Source organism: Lepisosteus platostomus, chromosome 18 (genome assembly GCF_059453375.1).
Source record: "Lepisosteus platostomus isolate fLepPlt1 chromosome 18, fLepPlt1.hap1, whole genome shotgun sequence".
In the NCBI taxonomy this organism is placed as follows: Eukaryota; Metazoa; Chordata; class Actinopteri; order Semionotiformes; family Lepisosteidae; genus Lepisosteus; species Lepisosteus platostomus.
The window spans coordinates 513,155-537,826 of NC_142628.1; the positions used below are offsets into that span (position 1 = coordinate 513,155).

Genomic DNA, 24,672 nt, shown 5'->3' on the forward strand with positions numbered 1-24,672 from the left:
ACACAGAATTTGAAGCTGACCTTTATTTGTATCTCTTTATCTGTATGTACAAGCCTGCCAGGACATTGGGTGGGATCAGTCCTAGCAACTATCTCTGTTAGTGCCTTTCCAGTTGATATCTGTCTTCACACAGGTCTGTGGATGCTAGCTCAGGGCCTGCGCTTGTTCTTTTAGGGTTATTTCAGTCGGGACCTTCAGTGGGAAGCATCTGAGTTCTGGGGAAACACGAAGAGTCTTTAGGAAATGAATTATGGCCTTCTTAGAATCAGCTAAATGGTTTTTGTTCTGCTGCAGTATCAATTTATTTTAACTTGAATTGTTTTAAATTCTGAGCAAAGTAAGTTCCAGACTGTGGTTTAGGTGTTCACACCGTGAGGCATGCATCAGTTGTAATACTCGGCAGTATTGCATTACTTTCTACTGGCTTAGCTCGTGAGGGGACCTGAGTGTTGGGCCAGCTGGCCAGTGGAGCTGCCTGTGAACTGGATTTCCCATCCTGTTTACCAAAGTCCAGATCTGGGTACTTTTGGCTCAAAATTGAAACCTCTACAATTGAAATTGAAATTCATTCTGCAATTTCATTGCCATTAAATTTGCTTGTGGGCGGCACAGTAGAGCAGGGGTCAGCACTGCTGCCTCGCAGCCCTGGGGCCCTGGGGTGCTGTCTGTGTGGAGGCTGTATGTTGTCACCATGTTCATGTGGGTTTCCTCCAGTTGCTCAGGATGAAGCAGTTTAAAAATGGATGGATGGGTGAATAATTGCTTCCTTAGACACATTTGGCAGAATCCGTTAAGAGGCTACAGTGCTTTCTTCTTGTACTTGCACCATGAGTCAAGGGGAGCTGGACTGTCTTCACCACAAACCTTAAAGCAGTGCTTACAGTTCTGCAGGTTGTTCTTTTGCAAGGAGCAAATGTACAATAAGTTGGTTTTGATAAAAATAAAATGTAATATACAGGAAGCTTCTTTTAGTTATTAACTGCAGTTATCTGTAATAGTTGAACCCTTTGCAGGGTAAGTTTGCTCCTGCATGAATTCCAAACACAGGAGATTTATTAAATTTAAACAAAGATCTGAAGATGTTTTCTTTCAGTTTTTGTCATCGATGTCATGATGTGCGTTGTGAATCCTTTTTCCAGTCCTCCTGCCTTCACCTCTAACTGCTTTTCAATGGAGTCCTATGATCTTTAATTTGGAATTTTTGAGCACTTAAAGAGCGGAGCTTTTTTTTCCTCAGAGGGGAGATGGCTCTGTCTTTCCTACTTAGGAGCAGCACTTCATGTGCCTTTCAGAGGTCTATTCAATTCGAAAAAACAAATGCCAGGAATTTAAATTTGCATTAGTGTACTTCACATATTATCCCATTGTCATTTTAGCAGTATTCTGCCTGTTGAAATGAGCTAATGAACACCTCATTACTCCAGTATTTTTGTAGATCCCCTGCTGAATTCTGCTCATGATAAATAACTTGCTGGGGGAAAACATTAAAGAAAGAAATAAACAAAATTCAGTATATACTGTGTATTTTTAAGAGGCTCCAGACTTTAATCTCTCTTCTTCTGAGGCACACAGCAGAGGAATTTACTGGCTAGGGGATAGCGTTCCTTCGTCCCTCTACCACTTCAGTGTCTTCTTCCCTATCTGCACGCCTAATTATTTCCAAATTAAAAGTACTCCTTCTGAAGCACGATCCCAGAAATGTATAATTAAAGCTCTCTGTGTTCGTCCACAGACAATCCCTTTCAGGGGGATAATTGAAAAACCATAGTGTTGCCACTTAACGAGCCCAGTAACCTTCTGCATTACTGAAAGACCCAAACAGTCAGTCCCAAGCCTTGGCTGTCAGGGAGCAATCCGTCCGCCCGGGTCTGGTTATTCCGAGGAATGGCCCCAAGTTTATCCAAGGCTGCCACCTGTCACTGGCATGCTTTGTTGGTGTTTTGCCAGAAAGGGAAGTCTGTTTGAAAATCAGTAACTTGCATCTTTCACCTGAAGATTAGAAAGTTGGAAAATTACGCACTCCACACAAAATATCTTTTAATCTTTGTAATGGTGTGTGAATTATAGGTAATACATGGGAGAGCACAGAGCTGGTGAAGCTTTGTATGGACCATTAAAATATGTTTTAACATCTTTTTGATAGTGAAAGAAGTAGGGGTGAGTGCAGTTTTGATTAATGTGTTAGAGAACTGTAAGGTATCAGAAATATTTGGGAAATTAGGATGGCACAGGGAAACACCATTCTTTCTAACGGGCTGTTGGGAAAGTCTGTTTGGAGCCAGTTAATCAGGAATTCAGTTAAATGTGAATCGGGAGCGATACTGAGAACTGCTGTACTCACTATCATCATATCTACCCAGCACATATTCTAGTAAGAGGCAAAAACAAAACTGCTGAGTAAAGCTTACACTGTTTCCAATAGAAATCTTTCAAAAGACTCCCAGACTAAAGCCAAGCCTTCACTGGAGTTCAGTGTCTTCTCAGTCAAAGCTTGGTTTCTCCCTTTGGAAACATACATTTTGTGTTAATATTCATCTGATAGTTTAGTTAATTAATCTGGAGACACTTTTGGTGCTAATTTAATAACTAGCTATTGCCTAGATTGGAAACTATTGAATGGAATAAATATGAATAGCAGGCAAAACTGATAGATCCCCTCAATCATCTCTCTCAAGGTCCTGTGATTGCCATCTCACTGAGTTTACTATTCCAATTTAAGCGAGCAAAGAAGAAGAGCTTCTTCCAAATCAGGGTCATGGAGGAGCCCAAGTCTATCCCGGCAAGCAGTGGGTGCAAGGCAGTCCATCGCAGGGCACATACAGATACTGACACGCACACACACTCTCCAGGGCCAGTTTTCCCAGAAGCCAGTTTACCCACTAGTATGTATTTGTACTGTGGGAGGAAGCTGGAACACCTGGACACTGTGGGAGGAGACCCAAACGAACACTAGGAGAACATACAAACTCCACACAGCTCGAATTCTCTCTTAGTGTTTATAGAGAAAGTTATGGAAAACTCTTAACAGAGCAATGAATTAGTGAGTCAGGCATAGACAGAATACATCAGTTTGATCACAATTCAGAGTGGATTTTGATAGCAGTGTATCCTCACTTCATGTGGTTCAGACACGCTCCATTTTAACATGTGTAGCTCCTGAAGAGGCCACAACCGAATGTGTTTTCCCTCGTTTCTTGAAGTGACACAAGTGACCATGTGAATGGTACGTCTTTCTTTAAGACCGGAAAGGTCTGTCTAGCTTTGCAAGTAGGATTTTGTTTGGCAGCGAGAATTGCTGGAATCAATAATACCTCTTAGGGTCTTTTAAGACACAATTTGTCTGCCATTAGCAGTAAAATAATAAATACATCATTACCTTGAGACACTGTCAATCCACTTCTGGGCTCATTGTCAAGCGCGTTCTCCTCTTGACAGTGTTGCAGTGGTCAGTTCTTCTTGTGATGTGTCCTACCCTTGCAATTTCATTCATGCAGTTTTGTCACTCTTTTAATGCTGCAAGCTTTTCTTGGTGACGTGACTCCTTCCTTGTTCTTTTACCTCGTTTACGTTTACGTTTTTTACGTACACTTCCTCCAGGACGCTGCGTGCAATTTTTGAATTATGCTTTATTTCCCAAAAGCACTGCTGTCCACTGTGACTCGTCTTTCTTTAAATATTTAATTTTTTGTTAATCACTTTAATTGATGTGCGTAATCCTTGACTCCGGTATGGATTGCTGTACGTCTCTGGAGATTGTGTATTACACTGCTGTTTTGCTTCCACAAGTCAGTTAAGTGCCTGACTTTTTTCTTCATTGATTAACTTGTGAAGGGTGTATCTATATCGGCAACCTTACTTAGCTAATTACTTCCATTGCAGCTCTAGATAAACACGGATATTACACGCACAGAAAGGCGGAAATGAGATTCAGAGGATAGTGACTTATAGTGCCTGATAATTAGAAGCTGGAGATAAATGTTTTTAGTTTGGTGGAGGAGTGATACATGTGTGTTCAGTTACATAAATCATTTTTATTTTAAATAAAATAAGGAAGTGCCTTCGAACACGTTTGCATACAAGAATACACAGTAAGATGGCTACTCTTTCTGACTGTGGTTTTCCACTAATTAACACCCATGTGAAAACTTAACATTCTGAACACTACAGTTGTTCAATGATGTTTTTATCAGTGAGTGCTGTATACTGTGCGTCGTATGTACTGCCTCGTCCGGGAGCCTGCTGAGGCCACAGACCACGCACCAGGTACAGCGCCTCATACCTTCCATCATGGAGTGGCCAGTTCCTCACTAGCTCTGTTTATGGCTGCAGCCCTGAGCCAAAACTGAAGCACACTGCCTGTCCTGTCAGAGCCCCTTGTCAGTGGACAGCATCTACCGGGGGAGCAAGGCCTGATGGGAAGAGGGAAATGCCTCTTTCTGACATCACTGCAGTCTCCTCCAGTTCCTGGGAAAGAAAGTCACCCCTGTTAACTTGAGCTTGGCCAGTCATGTATTGCCAGTTGGTGAATCCTAGCCAGTGGGCTATTCAGAAAGCTCTGGACTGCAGGACTCGGACTGCACTCTGGGTGAGTGAAGTTATTGCTTAAGCCACTGGGGTGCCCCCACAATGCTAGACAGGAAACTGAAGTCAAGATATCTGCAGGAGCAAGTTGTATGAGCATAGCTGGGTAGCTTGGATAAGCTTCTTATGAGGGCTGTTACAATACAATGATACACGTATACTGTATGTAAAACTGCAAACTGTCTTTGGAAATCCAAAACAGGCATTTTAAATGCAAGAGAAAAGAGTAAGGGTTAAGAAGGAAACCATAAAATTTAATGTGTTCCTTGAAAAATACAAAAATAAGCTTTTATTTTTACTATTCTGAGTTTATCTGAATTGAGAGCTCTGTTACATGAAAAAGATAAGAGCTCCAAAATTGCCGTGAAATTACCAAGAAGATGAATCAAAGTCTGCCTCTTTTTCAGTTAATTGCATTTCATAATTTTTTCTCAGTGCAATATATTTTCACTTTATTTAAAAAAAATAATATATTGGAGTCAGGCCCACGTGTCTGCTCCAGCAGGAAGCTAATGGTGAAATCTGTTCCAAAAACAGAAAATGGAGGCTGTGTGACACCATGCAGTACTGATTGATGTGGGTGATAAATGTTGAAACAACTAAAGAGAGCACAGGGAAGGAAGAGATGTAATGACTTGAGGCATCTGAAAATCCAGAGCAAGGAATGTGGAGACAGAGGAGAAGAGAGGCGCATATTTTGTTGCTATTGTGCTAGAAATTCCATCACTCATATTTAAAAATAGCCCCCCTCAGTCACGCAGAACAATGATAGCCATTTAGCTGTGGGAGGGGAGTGTTGTGTGGGCGACAGATGCACGCCAGAAGTCTCCTGGCAGCTGCGAGAAAATAACTTAATTGAAAGGTTTCCTTCAGGAAAAAAGACACGGGAGAAGACGAAAGTTCAGCCTTGACATTCTCCGTATTCGTAGGACTGTGGGGCCCTAGTGCCGCTGTATCTGGAGGATGAGTTTCGTGGTGCTCCCAGCTCTTGTCTGCTGGGGAGGTTGTGGGTTTCTATAGTGACTTCTGTTTCAACTAGGCTGCCTTAACCTATACAGGGAAAATGAGCTGTATTCAAATAGTTTTGTGAAAAAGCTCAGTTTATTTTTTTCTGGAACAGACCTTTCTTTAATACCAAACATCTGTTAAGTAGGGGTCTGTGGTTTCCATAGCTCGGTATAATGTTTCACTCAGTTGCCCTGTGTGAGAGCAATTGTTTTGATCAGTGTTCAGTGTGAACTACAGGGCCTGTGCTATCTGACTCTATTTACCTAGGAATTATGATGTACTCCTGTCTCCCAGGCACACAGCACCACCTTTCTGTTTTTAGAATAGTGTGTTGGATTCAGCAGCGAATTACAAGTGCAGTAACTTGTAGAACTCTCAATCTCAATGAATAAAGTTGTAAATAAAGTAAATCTACTGAAACACAAGCACAAGCCAGTTTGGAACTAACACAGTCAGCATTCCAGAAAAATACTCAAGGATCCACAAATATACACATAACAGGGAACATTTTATAGTGATCTGAGCTGTTCATTTTTTGGAGAGCTGAAGAATCAATTGTCTTTCAAAAGCCATTGGTTAAAACATGTACAATTCCAGAACTGGGAAGTAATGATAAATCACAAAAAATTGCACCTGTACAGTACTATAGAAAACGTTAATGATTTGTGTTCTGTTTATGCATCCTTTCAGGTGAGCACAGTCCACTTCCTAAACAGAATATTTAATCATGTCTCTGATGGAGTCCCAAGATGTGAGAAGCCTTGTGCTAATTCACTTCTGGGTCTGTTGATCATGATGAGCTTTTCTGCTAGAATCATCTGGTCTCTCACGTGACTCCTGTTTAATTAAAACAAGCTAATCTGAATAATTCATGTTCACTCAATTATACATTCGTTTTGCTGATTTTGAGTAAATACATTAAAAATAGATCTGACTTCAGCCTCCAACCCAGCAGGGCGTTGATTACTGTATTTTGACTGCTTTTCTTCTGACGCTAAGCACTGCACCATGCGTAGGCTTTGTGTTGGTTACTTTGGGAGAACATTCTGCTGACAGTGCCTGACCCCCCTGCTACAGAGGAGGCTTTTAGTGTTAAATAAAGCTGGGAGTTGAATCATTTTCCAAGACATCTATATCAAGACTGGAAATGTAGATACAGTATCTGCACAGTTAATGAAGATAATTATGTCAGGTCACTAGCTTCTAGCTTCCAGAGTTTGTTTAACTCTTTTGTTTTCCTTTGCTTGGAAGTGTTTTGGACAGGAGGTGCAGAATCAAGCACCTACTGTGAAAAAACTTTTTGAGTTTGTGTACAGAAAAGAAAATTTGTTTTGTGATTGAAAGGGGCTATTTTTTCACAGTTTTCTGTGCGTTCCATGATTGAGCGCTTGGAGTCAAATGAATGTTATGTTACAATTTGTCTCATCCTGCTGAGAAATGTTTGTTCCGTGAAGCAGTCAAATCCTGTCTGGGAGGAGATGAAATACGTCTTGCTGATATGATCTGTTTTCCCTTCATGATTGCCTTGACTGTCTTTTCAACTTCATAATCCCTCACACACCTTTGGCAGAAACGTCCCTTCTGGTCTTACAGTTTCTCCGTGAAGTTTTGTATCAATTCACATGGGAAGCTTGCTGGGTGTAGCTCAGATACGTTCTTCTGTTAATACTGTACCCGGCTGATGGAACGTTACATCACAAGGTCATTTTCAAAGCAAGAGTCTTTTGGTGTCTTTTGGTAACTATGTGTCAGCTGCCATTTTTAACAACTTTGCTGTTTTAAAATCACTTTATTCTGCATTAGAGCGATGGGGAGAGAAAGTGGATTCAGAGGAAATTTCCAGAAGGGGTTTTGAGGTCCTTGAGGTCCTTTTCTCCTAACTGTATGTGCACAAAGAGAGGCTGCCTCTTACTTCTGGGCACCACACTTGAACACATCCACCCAGCCATCTTCTTTGTCCAGCTCAGTCGCAGAGGAGTTGGAGTCTGTTCCAGGAAGCCATGGGCAAAAGGCAGGATACACCCTTTACAGGACACCAGTCCGTCGCAGGCCAGACACAGACACGCACACAGGGCCATCTTGTTTTTCCCCGAGAAACCGTTTAACCTTCTTGGTGCATGGATTTGGAAGACTCTTCACAGTCTGGGCTGTGGGAGGAAACCGAAGTGCTCAGGGAAAACCCATGTGAACACAGGGAGAACACACACAGGAGTTGAACCCCGGGCGCAGTGCTAACCACTGGACCACCATACTGCCCATACGTGTTGACCCTTTAACTTCCAGTCTCAGCTCACTGGAACCACGTGAAGGCCTGCTCCTTCAGAACAGATGTTCTTGGCAGCATGGAGTTTAGCAAGGCTGTCCCAGGGGCAACTCAGAACGGCACTACAATGTGTAATATTAAGACACTGCTGTAATTGACAGAGTCTGCACACGGCATGGCCCACGCTATCAGTTCCTACCCCTCTCCTGCAGCATAATCAGCAAATTATGGTTATGTAACACAGTTTTTTTTTCTAAGAAGCTAAAAAAGTCTCCTGCTGAAAAGTCCAAATTATTTTATCTTTTGGAATTCAATTACCGAGACTTTGTTCTGAGCTTTGAAACCTTACAGACAACTCTTCTTAATTTTAATTGCAATGTAATGGAAGAAATCAGGTAAAGGTACAATTTGAATTGAAAGTTACTTAATTATTTTATATAATTTACATGAAGTGTGTATAATTTGCATAGACTACAAATACATATAGAAGTAAAATAATATTTTCCATTGTCCTCAATCTAAATCTTTTTTAAAATGGAATAAGCATTTTTTCCTGCCTAATTTAGAATCCACGCTTGTTAATCAACTCTGCTTTCCTGCTATACCTCTCGTATTGGTGCTGGGTGGGTCAGGTCAGTACTTTGGCACCAGCCTCTGCCACTGCTCACAGTGGGAGTCCCACAGTACCCACAGTACCGACAGGGGACTCCGCACTGGTTGCAAGAGTGATGCAGCTCTTCCTAAGAAGACTGCAAGAGTGCACAAGCCCAGCAGACGACAAGACTCACTGATGGGCAGTAAGCTGGGAATTCAGTGACCAGATGATGCTCATTCATGCCTTCGATGGCTGTCCAGTACATTGCTAATGTCTGGATTGTAGGGCTGAAATAAAAAGAGCTTGTACTAGTTTGACCACAAGAAACCTCTCTGTATATTTATGTATTATAGCATGTTTTTTGTGACGCAATACTATAGAGTTGAAATCAACGTGCAAAGTGTTGGTGATTCTGTTGTGGTTTCCATGGCATTTTCCTCAGCACAACAGAGAAACCTTTCTGAAACTTTGTCAGAAAACACATTGATAGCTTTTCATGTTCATACTTTGGGAAAACACTGCCTGATGTGAGAGATATCAAGAGCTGTGCTGTGCTTGCATTTAAAAAAACAGTTGGAGCTTTGGAGACTTTTGTGAAGCCCTGGAAAGACAGTTTAGTGTACAAAACGTATCTGATGTCTTTTTCCATCGCTGCCCTAAAGCTCTGTGTGGGTTTGGGTTTCAGTGTGTTGTGCTGTGCAGAATACAGGCCCTGTTGAAAGAGAACTGGTGGGGAACAGAAGCATTGTTTTTCTTCAGTAATATGACACACTTACTGTACTGTATGTTACAGAAAAATCAAGCCATACATAATCGGATTTCCCCTGTCCTAGATTCTGAGCTCTTCATTGTGCTCTCCCCTTTTGCAGTAATATGTACTGTACATCACTGTTCAACTTCCTTTCAGTCTTTGAAGCGTTAGTACGACCATCAACCATACTATATACTATAGTTCTGAGCAGAAAGAAAAACTTTCAAATGTTCCAGTCAAGCAATTTCATAGTTCACTTAAGGCTAAAACTAAGTGATTACGCAGAGCTGAAAGAACATCCCTCATGTTGACCATGTTTGAGGTCCTGAATGAGAGGAAAGCCACATCCTTTCACACATAGATGCGGGTGTTACTGTGAGAGACCAAGTTTTGTGTTACAGTTGTTCTTGAATAGGATGAATATAAGAGGCATTTTGTACTCATTTATGATAGCCATCAACACAGAAGACCAGTGCAATTGTGTCCAGCCACTGTGGACAGCAAAACATTTCTGTCATGCTGTCATAGTTATTGCTTGGTACTAGTGGACAAATAACAAATTCCTAGGATTACAGTCCTCTGGCAGATTTCTCTTTTAGTGATCTCATCATAATCGCTGAATTGTTGTCTGGCTGAGAATGGTAGGTGGACACAAAGATTTCTGTTCGTATGTCGATATGTTGTGGTTCTGGAGAGCTGCTGCAGCAGGCAGTTCACGGACCTGCAGTAAACACCTTCTGTCCTGGAACCCTTAAGCCACTACTGGTTTTTGTTCCGTCTCTACTCTTAGTGACCTAGTCGAGCTGGCCATTAACGTGACTTAAGCAGGTTACTACTTCAGCTGCTGGTTAAAGACCTAGAAAATCTGCTGGATTCTGACTCTTCCAGGACGAGAGCTGTGCACCGATGCTGTAGAGCAACTGACTGTGTGTAGCAGGGGTTTCCAGTCCTGTGTACAGGTTTGCTGTCCAGCTGGGCTCTTAACAACTTGAATCAGCTTGTTATTGGCTTAATTAGATCAATTTACCAGCTTCTCCCAGCCAGCTTTCCAGGTGCAGGTACTTTAGAAATGTGTGGAAAAGCTACAGACACACCAGCCCTCCAGGACCAGCACGTCTGCAGACTACAGAGCTGAACCAGACTGAGTGAGCACAAACTAGGTGCTGCGAAGAGAATTCGGAGATTGGGCTCAGTTAAGGAGACAGAAGTCATTTTTGTGTGTACCAGCGTCAGCTGAGGAGGTGCATTGGTGGCAAAGAAGGGGTCGGCCCAGTCAGCTGGAAATTGTGAGTGTTTTCTTAGATTGTGACAGACAGAAACGAGGTGCGAAAGTCTTGTTTCTGCTAGACCTCCTGCAGAGATTCTCCTGCAGTGCCCCTCTGCATACACTGCAGCCTAAAGCTGCCATGATATGGAAACTTTTTCTCACCCAGTTGCCTTGTAAGCTAACGTTTCCAAACCAGCAGCTGCAGTATGAGAGTGAGTTTCCTTGAGACTTGAAACACTGTTGAGGGGCATCGTGCTCCTCAGGCTCACAGGCGGTAGGGAGCCTAAGTTGGTGTTGCTGGTGTGTTGGGAAATGTGCCCTAACGTGAAGGAAAGTATCTCATTTTTATTCTTTTATCATGTATCCCTCCCATTCTTGGAGTAGATGTAGCTAAGTCCTGGAATGGGACGATGAGTAAATGTCACTACAGATACATGCTCTGATTGCTTTGAACTGCAGAGAAGTTACGCCAATGTCGAACAGCACTCTCTGCATCTGGCGCTGCAGATACTGTGTCCACAAATGTCAAGTTGAGATTGAATTTTAAAACCAAGCTGCTGTTCCAGCTTGACTGCTTAAATAGCATTGGGTGAAATACTCCTTTACATCTGACCACAGGTGTACTGTTCTCTGCAGTTTGAGAGCATGATAATTCCAATTTATTTATAGTACAGTATGTGCTTTGAAGAAGCTTTCATTTGCTGAAATGAATGTAACAAAACTACAAAATTAGCATTTATAGTGTGTGTGTTTATGACTTAATAACACATGAAAAAGGATTAACTTGTTTTTTTTACTACTTTTCAATGTAACATTAATGTTTACTCGTTTCAAAATAGGAATGTAATTAACAGAATAGTTTAGTTAGGATTTGCATTGGTGGATGTAAGCATTGCAGACTAGTTAAAACAAATTAGCTTCATTTATGTTTTATTCAGTTACATTTACACTCCAAATTGTACTTTTACGGTACAAGCTATTCACAGCTGTATGTATTAAAAAGTAACAGTATAGACCATGGTATAGTGGTGATACTTTTAATTAGCCAATGCAATTATCCAGAGAATCATGCATTTATTGAAGTCTGAAAATATATAAAATCACTAACGGATGCATAATTTAATAGGTTTTTTGCTATATGAATGGCACTGTGGAGTTAGTTATATTAATGCAAGCACAAGCACATTTTTAAATGGTGAAGAGTTAATTACCTATTGCACGGTCTCAGGTATGTTTGAGGTTTAAAGTTCCACTGATTTCTCAGAGAGCTAACGTGACATTTGAACACTAATGGCCTGACAAGTAAAACTTTCAGGTTTGTACATTTGTCATAAGTCAATGAGGGATTCTTTAAAACACCTAGGAGTTTTCCGTTCATTTAAAGGGCTTGACTCTTTATCCATTAGCGTTACGCTCCTTATCCTGGTGAGGAGCTTGGAAGCACAGAGCATATGGCAGAGCTGAGAGCACTGAGCTGTTGTCTCCTGCAGGGGGAGGGTCACTGACAGCCAAACCAGCCTGTCTTTGGAAACTGAGAGGAAATCCATGCTCATACCGTCCAGAGACACCTAGAGGCCCAAAGCTGGAAGAAACCAGACCTCTTGAGCTGAAGCTGTGAGGTAGCAGTGCTAATGGCCACACCCCTGACCATCCATGGTTCTACCCTTGTTTTCTTCTTTTGTGAAATAGACGCAATTTGTTTTTTTAATTAATTCTCTCCTAGTGCTAATAATCCAGTTGGAAGACAATGTTCCTCCAGGAGCAAAGCTGACAGCAAAGGACCTCTCAGTAATTTTTTTTAACAAGAACTGTTACTGCCGCCCTCGAAAATACATGCCTTTAAAGCAACGATCTTCCTCAGCTGGTTCACTGCGATTGCCGACACTGCCTAACCACGAGCTTGAGAAATCAAATGCTGGTTGATCCTTCCCCCAGCCTGCTTAAGAGCTCTGAGAGCTGGTCTGGCTATCGATCCCTGGAATGAGAGCCCTCTGCTGGAGCTCACCCATTCAACAGCCATCCTGCTGCGCTGTGTGTCTCTCTAGAGTGGGCATCATACACGCTGGCTGATAGATGGCTTCAAGGAAAACAGAGAGGCAATTTGAAATAACATCTGTCAATTGGACAGGAACAGGCCTGTAAATTTGATGGTATTTTTCTAGTCAGCTTGACCTGACAATGGTTGTTGAGTTCTGATAGCAATTTAATAACTCCTGGGGAGGGAAGGTATCATGTTACACAGGGGTAAATGGAGCTCTACCTTGAGAGACGCCATCTGCATTAATTGTTTCCATTACTCTTTTGTTTGCCTCTCAGCTGATTTGTGTTAAACTTCTTGGTTCCCAGAGAGAGAAGAGCAGGGATAATTGCAAGAAACAGAAGCAATATTGAGAGAAGTCAAGCATAGAAGCCTATAAAAACTTGACATCTTTTTTGGATCACAATTTTGGATCACAGAGTGTCTGACTGCTGTTTAATGCATTCTATCAGAATATTTGCACTGCTGAATTCCGATAAAAGACCATTCCAGAGCCGTCTTCTTAGGCATTTTGGCATTTAAAAAAAAAGTGCAGTGTAACCCACAATTCTAATAGATGGAGACAAGTGGAAAGCAGAGGAGAGAGACTGGAAGGAGGAGTTGAGAATAGCTTTCCTCCTCAACCTGTTGACTCAGTTTCCTCCACCTCCTTCCATTCACTTGCCAACCACTTCTCCCTCCACCTCATCCCCGACTCAGAGCCATCGCTGGGTGAATTATGCTACACGATAACAGGAAGAGCCCACATCCAGGGATCGAAAAGCACCTATGAATGTACAAGGAAGTGGTGGTCACTTGTAGTACTTCTGCCTGGATTCTGTAAAACTGTCTGGAAGCAAGAGAGACTGATGTGTTTAGTGTGGCTGCCCCAGCTCCACTCGCGTGCAATCAGACTCGCTCCTGCTGATGTAACCCCCCCCAGCTCCGTCCGGCACATCAGGGTAGAACTATGAAATTTCCATATTTATCTTTGGAGTTCACAATATCTTTCCTAGTACCATACATTTAACTTTTCTCAGAGATAAATCTCTTGAGTGATGGGTGTGTAGAAGTGCTATTTTTGATATTTGAGAAAAATGTAGGACTTTCCCAATTAACCCTCAGACAGAACACCCTTCTGCCGATGTGCCTTGAGTCCGAGATGATGGGTTTCAGGTTGATGTCATTTTAAAATTCATACTCATAGCAACAGTACTAGCACAAACACTAAAGTAAGTGGATGCTGTCACACAAGAATGTTTTTCACATTATTGTTTTTTGTTTCTTTCTAAAAAAAACCTTTCAAAGATTTTTTTCATGCACACCACGAACACATTTTTTTTTCTACGAGCTATACAGATTTATCTTTAAACAATTAAAACTTCTTCCACAGCTAATCTTGTATAATCGACCTACACTCTTATTATTACTCTTCATCCCTCTCTGGAGTTTTCTCCAGTTTTTTTTAAACCAAAAATCATAACCGATGCTCTGCCTTCCTGAGATGATGTGAATGCAGTAGATTATAGAATAATGTCTTTAGGACAACAGTTTCCTTGTAGACCGCTCATTTGAACTAGGGTGAGTAAAATCATTTGCCGAGAGCCTTGGTAGCAAGGCTCTCAGTCGGCAAGGGCGACTAGCTCCTGACTTGAATGTCCCGGGTTCGATCCCAGGTAGGGGCAAACGATGTAGCTCTCATTCTTTCCAGACAGCTCCCAGGTCCACATGAGTAGCGGGGGTTAATCCTTCTGTTGGATTCAGCCACGTCCAGTGTCGGATGGTCAGGAAAAATGGTGGCCCTTGCCCCCATTCCTCATGGGCCTTGATGGCCTGAAAAGGGACCTACATACCTAAAATCTTTGGCCAGTTCTGAATTGTGCTTCTACACTGCTTTAGTTGTACTCTGTGTGTATTTACTAGTGCTAGGTACAGCGAGTGCACTCTTTTTGCTAATCCTTGGTCCTGCATTATCTCCAGTATGTTTTTAGTGCTGGGTCCAGTAGTTGCACTATTTATTTGGTGCTACTGTAGGTACAGAGGGAAAATCGTCAGTGACTGCTTAACTGCGACACATTATTTCTCCACTTTCTGTTACTTATGCGCATTTGTGGTTAGCTTCCAGAGACTTTTGCCCTTTTTCGTTGTCCCTGTTTGTGTTTGTGGCGTCATCTGTTATCAGGGTATCACGCAGAAAAGGACAGTCGCCATAGTAACATCAGACTCTCGGGAGCATGCACCTGATTGGTCCAGACGAAGTGGGCAGGTGACAGGGACCGGGGCTACTGTCTGGACCACATTTCAGTCAAGATTATTCGTTCTGTTTACGGTCGTGAATGAATTATTTTGATATGGCAGCTTGATCGTGTTGGGTGTGTTGACTAAAACTTTAATTTTATTTTCCCCACAGGCCTTTTCAGCCTATAACTGGCCTTAGTGGCAAACTAAGAGATAGAGATAGAGAACATCTTGCCATGAAGAGAGCAGCGTCTTGGGAGGCTGGCACAGAGAGAGGGGATGTCGGTGTGAGAGGGGGCGCAGAGGGGGTTGGCGGATTGTATCGTGCAATTGGGTCAGGGTTGGGATGGCAGGAACCATCAGGGTGTGGTTATCAAGCATGTGCTTTCCTTTGGCATGGGTTTGGACAGCAACAGATCCCCAGCAGCTGCAGCACAGAGGCCATTGCAGTGAAATCCCATAGCCTGTGTGTCCGACCTTCAATAAATATTTAGATGCTGGAGGATCTTTCGATGACATTGAGCTAAAGGGAGGAGACAGAAGACCATCTGTGCCTTCTTGTTCATCAGAGGTGTGGCAAGTTCAAGTTGGGTTTTGACTCTGCATGTCGAAGTGAGGTTTCATTTTGTGTTTGCCGATTGCCAGAGGTGGTGGAGGCCAATGCCAGTTGGAGTGCTGTGTTATTAAGGAAAAAAAAGAATTCCCTTGAAACTCTCTTGACCTTACTGCTAAGCTGAAGGAAGGCTTTTATTTCAGGTCAGACTCGTGATTGGCAGTGAGTGACCTGGTAATATTCCTTCACTACGGACTAAGGGAAACCTCCGAAGAGCTCTTCATGTGGAGAGATAAGTCATGGTGACAGAATCTGGAGAGTCCTGGATTCGTGATTGATGGTACAGAACGGGAGTCTTTACTCCTACCTCTCTGCTGTGTGTCTCTCAGGCTTTCTCTCCATCGTTTTCCAGCTGTAGTGAAAGTGACCCCAAGACATTTCTGAGGATCTGTGATGTGTGGATGTGGTGTGTGTGTGATTCTATAAGAAGGCAGCTGAAGGTGTTTTATTTACCTCTGAGTACACCTTAATGTTGTGATTCTAAATTGGGACAATGCTGTGTTTGAAATTTCAGATTTCCTATTCAAATTGGTACAGTAATTTTTGAACCTCAACTCTCCAAGGAGAAAGATCTGACCAAAAATGGATGAGTAGATTTGTACTGTACAGTGACACTAGCGCACAGGAGCATGCCTCAGGAACTCTGAGGCTGCAGTTACTGACCACTCACTGAGCCCCCTGGAGCACTGGGCTGGGCAGATATTGGGGGTCTGTCGATACTGGGAGCACTGCTATTGTTCGCTCTTTTCTAGTGGCATATAGAATATAAAGCTTATTGCATTAAGAAAGAAATGCGGTGAAAGGGAAAAATGGAGATGAAATAATACAGTTGGGAAAAAAGGTTCAAAGTGACATTGTTTTTGGCTCGGCTCTGATTGCATTGAAAATTTAACCAGAGTCCCCTTTGCAGTTGGCCTCATAAGTGCGTGTGGTGATGGGCCCAGTGCCCACACCCCCTGCTTTTCATTGGTGTTTAATTACCTGCATGGCGCTATTTGACTAACGCCCTCTTTCTCGCTCCGCGGGCCCGTGGAGAGAGCTGCGCTCTTCCAGGATCTCGGTTTCCATGGATTAGCAGGCGCCTCATCCCTGATCCTGGTCTCCCTCAGATTGCCGGCTCCACTCCTCGGCAGGATCCCCGCACTCGTGTCCGGTCAGAGGGCAGACCACACTTCTCCACCCTTCACAGCTGCAGACTGTGAGATCTAGTGCAGGATCTGTCAGCACTCTCGTGTGCGGAGAGGTCTCAGCCCATGAAGGCTTTTGTTTGACTCCGTGTTCCGTTGGTCTTGCATGCAGACTTTCTGGGCTTTGTCTTCTGTGCCATCACCCTCTTCCTCTGGGATTGCTGGCTGTTGTTCGTGGTGGAATCGCCGGCTGATTCAGGGGTGACTGCCGTGTCCGCCCCCGCGAGCTCTCGGCACCCTGTGAGCTCAAGTGGCGGCTCTTTCTCTGGGGTCACTGCAGAGCGGGGGCGCAGCATGGGCAGGCGTGCTTTGCCAGACAGCTGAGAGACCGACCTCCTCATGTGCCACCTTTTTAGGGGGGATTCCGACTTGGAGACATTCAGTCATGATCCTACGGATGCCAGCTTCCCTACACTGGCTCCTCAGCCAAGAACAGACACCCAGAGTCTTGACCTACGGTTCCTCTCGTACTGATCAGGATTACTGTTGCAACAACACATCATCAGTTGGTTAAAACTAACCTGTAATAACCTGTTACACAGTTTGCTTTGTGGATCTCAGATACCGAGCCTTGTGTCACTACTCACCATTCACCCTTACACACTGTCACAGTGTGATGCTTAAGCAAGGAAAATGATCCTCAAACATCCTCATTGGACTGAAGCTTCTGCTGAAGCTTTTGTTTTTCTCAACTGATTTTTTTCCCATTTCTCTATTCGTCCGGCAGTGTTGTTTGGTTTGGTTGCTTCTTTTTGTCAGGAAGACAGCAGCACTGTAACATGACTAGGCTTTAACATCTAATAGTGACTGAATGTTATTAAAAGGAATTGTAAAAGTGCGTGGGCTTATGTGTCTGCTACAGTACATAAAGTGTAGCACAATAGCATAATTTATGGCTTTTTAGCACATTTTATAGAGTACAGGAATATCTGTTTTACTTCAACATATTTTAAATTCTCCATCACTTAAAATAATCAATGAATTATGAAGAGAGATGAAGCGCAGAACTGATTGTATTTATTCGATTAGAATTGATATGGATATACAGTATTAAATAAGAATATTCCTTGTAAAAGCAGACCATGTCGGCCTTTTCAAGAATAAGATCTTCTTTAAGTTGCCAGCCTTCTCAGCCATGTGGGAAATCAGCTATAGAGCATTGATAAATAATGTTGAAATACACATTTCAAAGTAAAACATATTTTTTCCCAGGGTACGGGAAAAGAGAAAATAAAGCTGTTTTCCATAGTTGGTGCTCTGGGGGGAAATAAGAGATTCTGCACATAATGGGCTGAAGCCTATTTTTCGGACTTTAAGCATCAATCGACTCTACTTGTTTACCAGTTCGCTTTCTGCAATATACATCGTAAGGCTCAGGGGATAGAGACGCAAGGATTTTTAGTTTATGATGCAAAATGAAAAAGTTTCATTTCGAAGTAAAAATGTTCAAAAAGCATCTGACTCAAAAGTAAAAGTGATCATTAAGAGCATGAAAACCATGAGATGTTGAATAAAATGGTTTAATAATAGGGCTGTTTGTAGACTTCAATAATTAATGGGCTAAAGCCAAAAGACTGTAATATTTTTTATTTATTTGTCTTGTCAAAGCTTTTGCCTCATTGTATATTTTCCTCACTCTTTCTAACTGCAGGGTAAACTTTGCTTTCCAAAAAAACTCTGAGGTGGATCAAAAGTAATTTCTGGTTTCAGTGCCATGTTTTCAATTTCCCTCACGAGGATAAGCAGTTTTCTGATTTTTATACCTGTTTTGAAAGGGGTAATGACTTTCAGGACACTTCGTGTATTTACCTCTAGACAATCAGGTTTTGTTTAAACGGAAACCCCTCTATGTTGTGTGACTGGTGTTCGTTTCTGACACTGGTATAGTGAGAAACAGATCATTTTCTCACTATACCATTTAGCCCAGACTTACTGTAAGAATGCCCTCTGTCCCGCATGATGGACATGATCAAGCAGCTAGCACAGTTCAGACAAGTACTTCCTGAAATACTTCCTGCTCTTTCCCAGTTGTTTTGTCAGAATGACCTTCAGGTGAGGTTGTGTTGAGGAGAATCCAGCTGTACATTCCACCGGTTTTCCAGAGCATTGGGATGTGGGACTCGTCTCACCTGGGAAGTTGAGGCAACTCCCATCTTCAGATTCTCAATCTCACCCACACATTGTCTGCCACTGAGACAATCTATCTATCCATTTGATTTGGGGTTCCTCATATCTTGGTTAAAGAGGCTGTGTATTCTGTCATGGGCATGTTAAAGTGAAGCTTTCTTTCTTACCTGATCTGTCATTTTTGTCTTGTGTGCAGGGCTGGTGAAGCTCGGAGTCCACTGTGTCACGTGTCAGAAGGTCGCAATAAAGATTGTGAATCGAGAGAAGCTGAGCGAGTCTGTACTAATGAAGGTAAGCTGTTCCCATGTACTTGGAGCCCAGTTTTGTGTTCCTGATGTGTGTGTTTTGGTGTGTGAGCATCTGCCTGCAGGCTCTGTGGGAAAGTCCTGAAGAAATTACCCTGTTATATAAATGGGTTAAATTATATTTCCCGTTTTGTATTTCTGAAATGAAAGAATTCTGAGGAAATAATGAGAACGAGGAATTTCCGTTCAAGATGTTTTTTTCTTAGAAATGTCAGTGAATATGGTGTATGTTGAAAACCAAGCAAACAACATACCGTACACCCCCAAAACCTTTAGGCACTTAGAAGGGATTGATGAGTTTTGAAGTTGATAGAGAATCAGGAAATCATGAGTAAGAGGAGGGAAAAACAGGAGCTGTGTTATTTATAGTCATTTTAAGTGCACTACAATCTGTGTGAATTTATTTTTGTCCATGGTCATATCTGTGCTGATCTTTTGCTGAGGATTGGCCGTTTTAAGGCAAAATAAAGCCAGTGAAATTTATTGCTCAAACTTGAAACCAAAACAATGTTGCTTTGTTTTTTAAATAATGTTTACGTTTGTTTTTTTTATCTTTGTCTGCTACAATTGTGATCGAGCCGAGATGCGAGCACGGTTCAGCCTGGGCGAGCTGGAGATGTGGTGAATGAATGAGGATGTGTCATTGGTGGGGTTGGGCTTCAGGAGGCAGGAGAAACACAACGCCATGTGACTGAGGTGTCGCATCTGTTCCACCATGGCGGAGATATTGAATGTGCTCCAGCGTGGCTGAGTTATTGAATCTCTGCCCAAAGTCTGATCTCCCATATGTGCAGTCAATACCATATGCCGGTTGAATAGATTTGTTCATTTTTCTTGACATTTTGTTCTGCCTTCAGGTAGGAAATTCTGATTCGGCTAATATTCTGCACAGGGGACAGCCAGCGGGGAGAGGGGCTCTGGATTTTAAGAGACATTTACACATATATCCAACAGGATCAGTGAGCTGCTTTGCTCCTCACTTTGTGAAATCGCTCTTTTGTGCCGCGTGTTTATTTGTCAGGCTCAGACTGATGCGATTTTCACTTTGCTCTACACATGTACCCTTACGCAAGGGATTAGGGACTCGTTTCCTGCCTCTGTTCTTAATCCGCGTCCCAACCCTTTAAACAAAGGTATGGGAGGCTTAATTCCCTCAACCTAACTAAATCATACAAAAAAAGCTAGGCTTGAGTCAGAGGAAATACTGTACATGTAAATACTTAATCGGTGTGTTACTGATTGTGAATCCAGAGCTAATGGGCTTGGATTAAGATGGGATATACATTGAATTGAATGTGTGGAGGATGTACTGTGCTTCATCAAAACAGAATGATGTTCACATCTGAGAAAGTCTCTAAAGGTCTAAAAATTGTGCTTAATGATTTATTAAAAACTATTGTGCAAGGTAGTGGCTGCGGGATCACATTACGCAGAGATTAGCCTGGGTTCTTTTCTGCTTTTCTTCTTTCTTTGTGTGTGCAGATGTTTTCACATCATGGGTTACCTTGATGTGGGAATCCCTGTGTGCAGAAGATCTGAGGATCAAGGTGTGCTGGTAGTCCCTCTGGGGAAGATCACTGTGTATCCTATTGTCCCAGTATAGAGATGGGGACACTATATGTACCTAAACAAAAGGCTTAAAACCGAGGTCCTGACTCTCTGTGGTCATTATAAATCCCAGGGTGTTTCTCGAAAAGAGTTGGGGTGTTACCCCAGTGCCCTGGCAAAATCCCCCCACTGGCCTTTACCAGTCATAATAGCCTCCTAATTACCCCCATCTCCGATTCTCCTCCCCACTGAGAACTGGTGTGTGGGGAGTGTACTGGCGACCTCTGGCTGTCGTCGCATCATCCAGGTGAGGCTGTACATTGGTGGTTGAGGGGATCCCCATTACCTGTAAAGTGCTTTGAGTGGAGTGTCCAGAAAAGAGCTACAGTATATAAGTGTAAGCAATTATTATTAAGATCTGGAGTCTCATTCTGCTGACTAAGATCTCCTAAAAACCCACAGCAACTTCATTGCTTTCTTACCTGGACTCTCAATTAGGAAGCTAAACCTACTGTGTCAGTTGGTTTTGCACTTTCAAGACCCCTTCTAAAGTCAAGACCTTTTTGAAGCTCGTGTGAAAAAATACAAACAAGAGGCAGCCATTCAGCCTGTTTGTTTGTGTGGGTTTGCTGGAAGCTAATCTGGAGATCTCACTCATCATTTCTTGAAAGAGTCTAAGGAATCTGCTTGCACTAGAGATAACAACAACAAAGAATTAAGTGAATTGAAGGTTTATAGACTGTTGTAGTCACAGTAAATTTGGCCTAACCCACTTGGCAGAGGGAGGCTGCAAAGCTGGGGATATGGTGGAGGAGGAAAGCCAAAGCAAGGGAGAGAAGGAGATGACATGTAGTATTTATAGTTTTTATGTGAGAAAATGAGGTCAGGAATGTTTACAAATTACTGTCAGCTGAGGTTGAATTAACTTGGCTGTTGTCAGCCCTCCTAAACTTTTGATATAAACTCCATTTAATATCTTGGTTGAGCGGATTGTGGAAAGCACCCCTTTGTGTAAAGAAGCACTTTTTTTCCCCCAGTCCTTAACGCGTGTTATGCTCTTAATTTCTACTTGTGTCCTCAGGCGAGAACCCTTAACTGCAAGCAAATGTGAAATGAGTTTTTGCCCTCAGACTGATTTTTCATTAGCCAATGAAAAAAATCAATGAAAAATCACTGCCCTCATGACCGCTCTATAAAACTTGTAAAAATGTTTCTTCTAAGACTTACTTGTTTGATTTCAGTTTTTACCAAAAATGAAGTGGTTCATTTTCTCAGAGATGAGTTAGGGGTGGCTCTACGCACTAGAGGACATTGACCTCCCCTCATTTAGATTTTGTGGGGGAAGAGTGTGGCTGACAGTGGCGAATCCTCTCTCTTTGTGTCAGGAAATCTCCATGCAAAATTAACAGAAGCAGCTGGTTGCACACAGTCAAGGGCTCCAGCCTAGGCAATCGATAGTCAAGAGCGCATCAAGCTACTTCAGGGTAATAGCCATGGTCTTCAGTCAATGAACAGAGAGAGAGAGCTCAGGGAGCGCCCTCCCTAGGGTCAGATTGTAGAGCAGTATTGAGGAGTCTCGGCCCACTTCATTTGTACCATGTAGAGGACCTGTATTGAATATATACATTTTATTGCTGAGAGTACGCTTCACGTACAGCAGCCACGTCCTTAAAGGAGACCGAACAGAAAAAAATAACTCAAATTCCTGTTGAGAAAAAACAAAATTGCAAGTACTTTAGAAATAAACTTCCATTATCTGACTGCGCTGCGGTGTAATATCTCAAACAGTCATGTTTTGACTCACTGTTTCTTACTCTATTGAGGATGGAGGTACTGTATAAAGGTTAAAAGCCCACTTAACCTAATAAAATCTTTCTTTTAAAAAAATTATTGTTTTATTTAAAAAAATAAAATGTTGTTTAGTGCTTAGTGTCCACATTTGTTTGTACTCCAGACCTATAGCCTCTCATTTCATTACGATGGTAGGAAAAAACCAAGAACTTTAGAAGCCTGGAATCTGATGATTAAAAAATGTCCTTTAGAGAAAAGCCCAGAAAAGTGTAGCACCTCAAGCTCAATTGCACTTAATGTTGTGCCAGCCAAGGGCAGCAAGCTGTAGTTTCATTTTGAAGATCTTTAGGGGCTTCACTATGTGAGCAAATGATGGAAAACTGTCCATTTGGATGCAGAAGTTAAATCAAAAGCAATCGATGCAAACAATTATATATATATAAACATTATGTATCACCAGCGATAAATATCTAACTAGATTTAAATGCTTGGGAAGATGTGAAACAGCATATTCCCGTTTTCGCCGCGATTTCCCCAGGGTGTTGTAATTTATTTAGTAGCTGTGATTGCTTCTCGTTTTCCAGCCTGTCCCTCTTTAATCCAGAGGCTCTTTAAAAAAAAAACAACCGTGTTGGGCACTTTGTTTATTCTCCTCTCAATTACTTAGTTTCCAGCAGGTTTATTTCCCTTCTGTAATTACACAGAGTCTGGTGACTGAGGATGCATCAGTGATTGTGGGCTCTGCAGGCCGTAATCCGGCAGAAGCTGGCTTTTACTCCAAGATTGATTTTGAGCTGTTTTTTGACCTGCTGTAGGAAATGGGCTCTGTGGAAACTCCCCCTCCCCCCATAGCACACACATTCAGCCCTTCGTTTTGGAAAGAAGCTTTAGCTGGCCGACACTTGTTTGCGGCTGTTGTGTCGTCTTAACACAGGGATTAAAGTGATTGGACAGGCGCTCAGGGGGCTTTGCTAACATGCCTCAGCTCAGCTAGGTGTAGCGTTGAAATGAAATTCCATGATTGGAGGGGAGCTACAGCTCTACGACAACAGAAACACATACTTAAACCGAGCTTTTGGGATTATGGAGGTGCCACCCCTTTTGAACCTGCAGTAGAGAAGTGTGAATTCGTTCTCAGATTGACCTCATTCTGGAAGCACACACTTGTTATGTTCTTTTTACATATAATTTTAAACAACAGGTGTCACACATTAGCTTTTCAATTTGCCATGAAATGGTAATTGATTTCATCAAACGCTGGCTGTGGTCAGTGACACTCTCTGAGTTCGTTGCCCGTGTAATAGTTTGGATTGCTGCTTTCTCTGTTGATCGCCATGCTATGAGTGAAGGCCTCCGATGTGTATGATCAGCTGACTGACTTTAATAACACAAACTTTTGGAGTGAAGGGAGTTCATAATTCTTCACATTTCATGGCAAAACACGTCGTTTTTGCTTTTTATTTAATTTTTTTATTTAAAACCCCATTTGTTCAGTAGTGCATCTTTCATATGTAATGTATAGTTTAATATAGAGTCGGTGATATATACAGTAATATTCCTGTGATGAAGACAAAAGCTGTGTCTTCTTCTCATGACGTCTTATGGAGTCCTGCATAGATGATATACACTCTTATACACATACAGTAGAGTACATGTTTATGTTTACACCCTTATACACATACACATATAATGGACAAAACACGGGAAACCCCTGGGTTATGGAGAGACAGCAGCTATGTTGAAAGCAAGGACTTCCACACAGGAGTGGCTCATGCGTTAATTAAGTATTAAATTAACATCCCAACATGCTTAGTCCACCAGTACACCAGTGCTGGACAGGGCTGGTTAATATAGTTATTCCTCCAACTGTGGGTAGGAGTGCATACTCCAGTCGAGCTGCACAAACCACTCACCATACCAGTGGACTGATGATGAGCCATTCTTCGCCAACTTCTCCACAGACAGATAAGTACACTGTGGTGCCGAACGAAAGAGCTCTGTGGCCCTGAGTGCTTGGTGTCAGCTAATTCCACAATGTTGTGGGCTGCATTATCATGGCATGGTTCGGTTGCACTCATTCCCTCAGTGGGAGAGGGAGTTGTTTCATGATGCTACTGAGTGATCATCTTCACTGCATGTTGCAGCATTTCTTTCCTGCTGGGAGGGGTGTCCAATTCCAGACACAGGGAGTCTCTGGTGCATGCAGGCTGTGCTGGCAATGGTGGCCCAGCAACCCTGTAAAATAACTTGACATTGACATTTATAGTTCCATTTTGTGGAAAATTATTTTCTGTAATACAGTCCTTCACCACCAGGTGTGGCCACATGTAACAGCCTACAGGTTTTTTTGTCCATAATTAGAATAACTGTTCTAGGGCCTT

At 42.4% G+C, this 24,672-nt stretch overlaps 1 protein-coding gene across 11 annotated transcripts in view; it reads left to right on the plus strand.

Moving 5' to 3' along the window:
* brsk2b (BR serine/threonine kinase 2b) overlaps window positions 1–24,672 on the plus strand; it is a 287,758-nt gene that overhangs the window by 117,425 nt on the left and 145,661 nt on the right. For all 11 annotated transcript variants that reach the window (XM_088610892.1, XM_088610896.1, XM_088610893.1 and 8 more), the window contains exon 2: window positions 18,844–18,938. In XM_088610892.1, coding sequence (XP_088467018.1) covers window positions 18,844–18,938 — 95 coding nt within the window. The remainder of the gene's footprint in view (window positions 1–18,843; window positions 18,939–24,672) is intronic.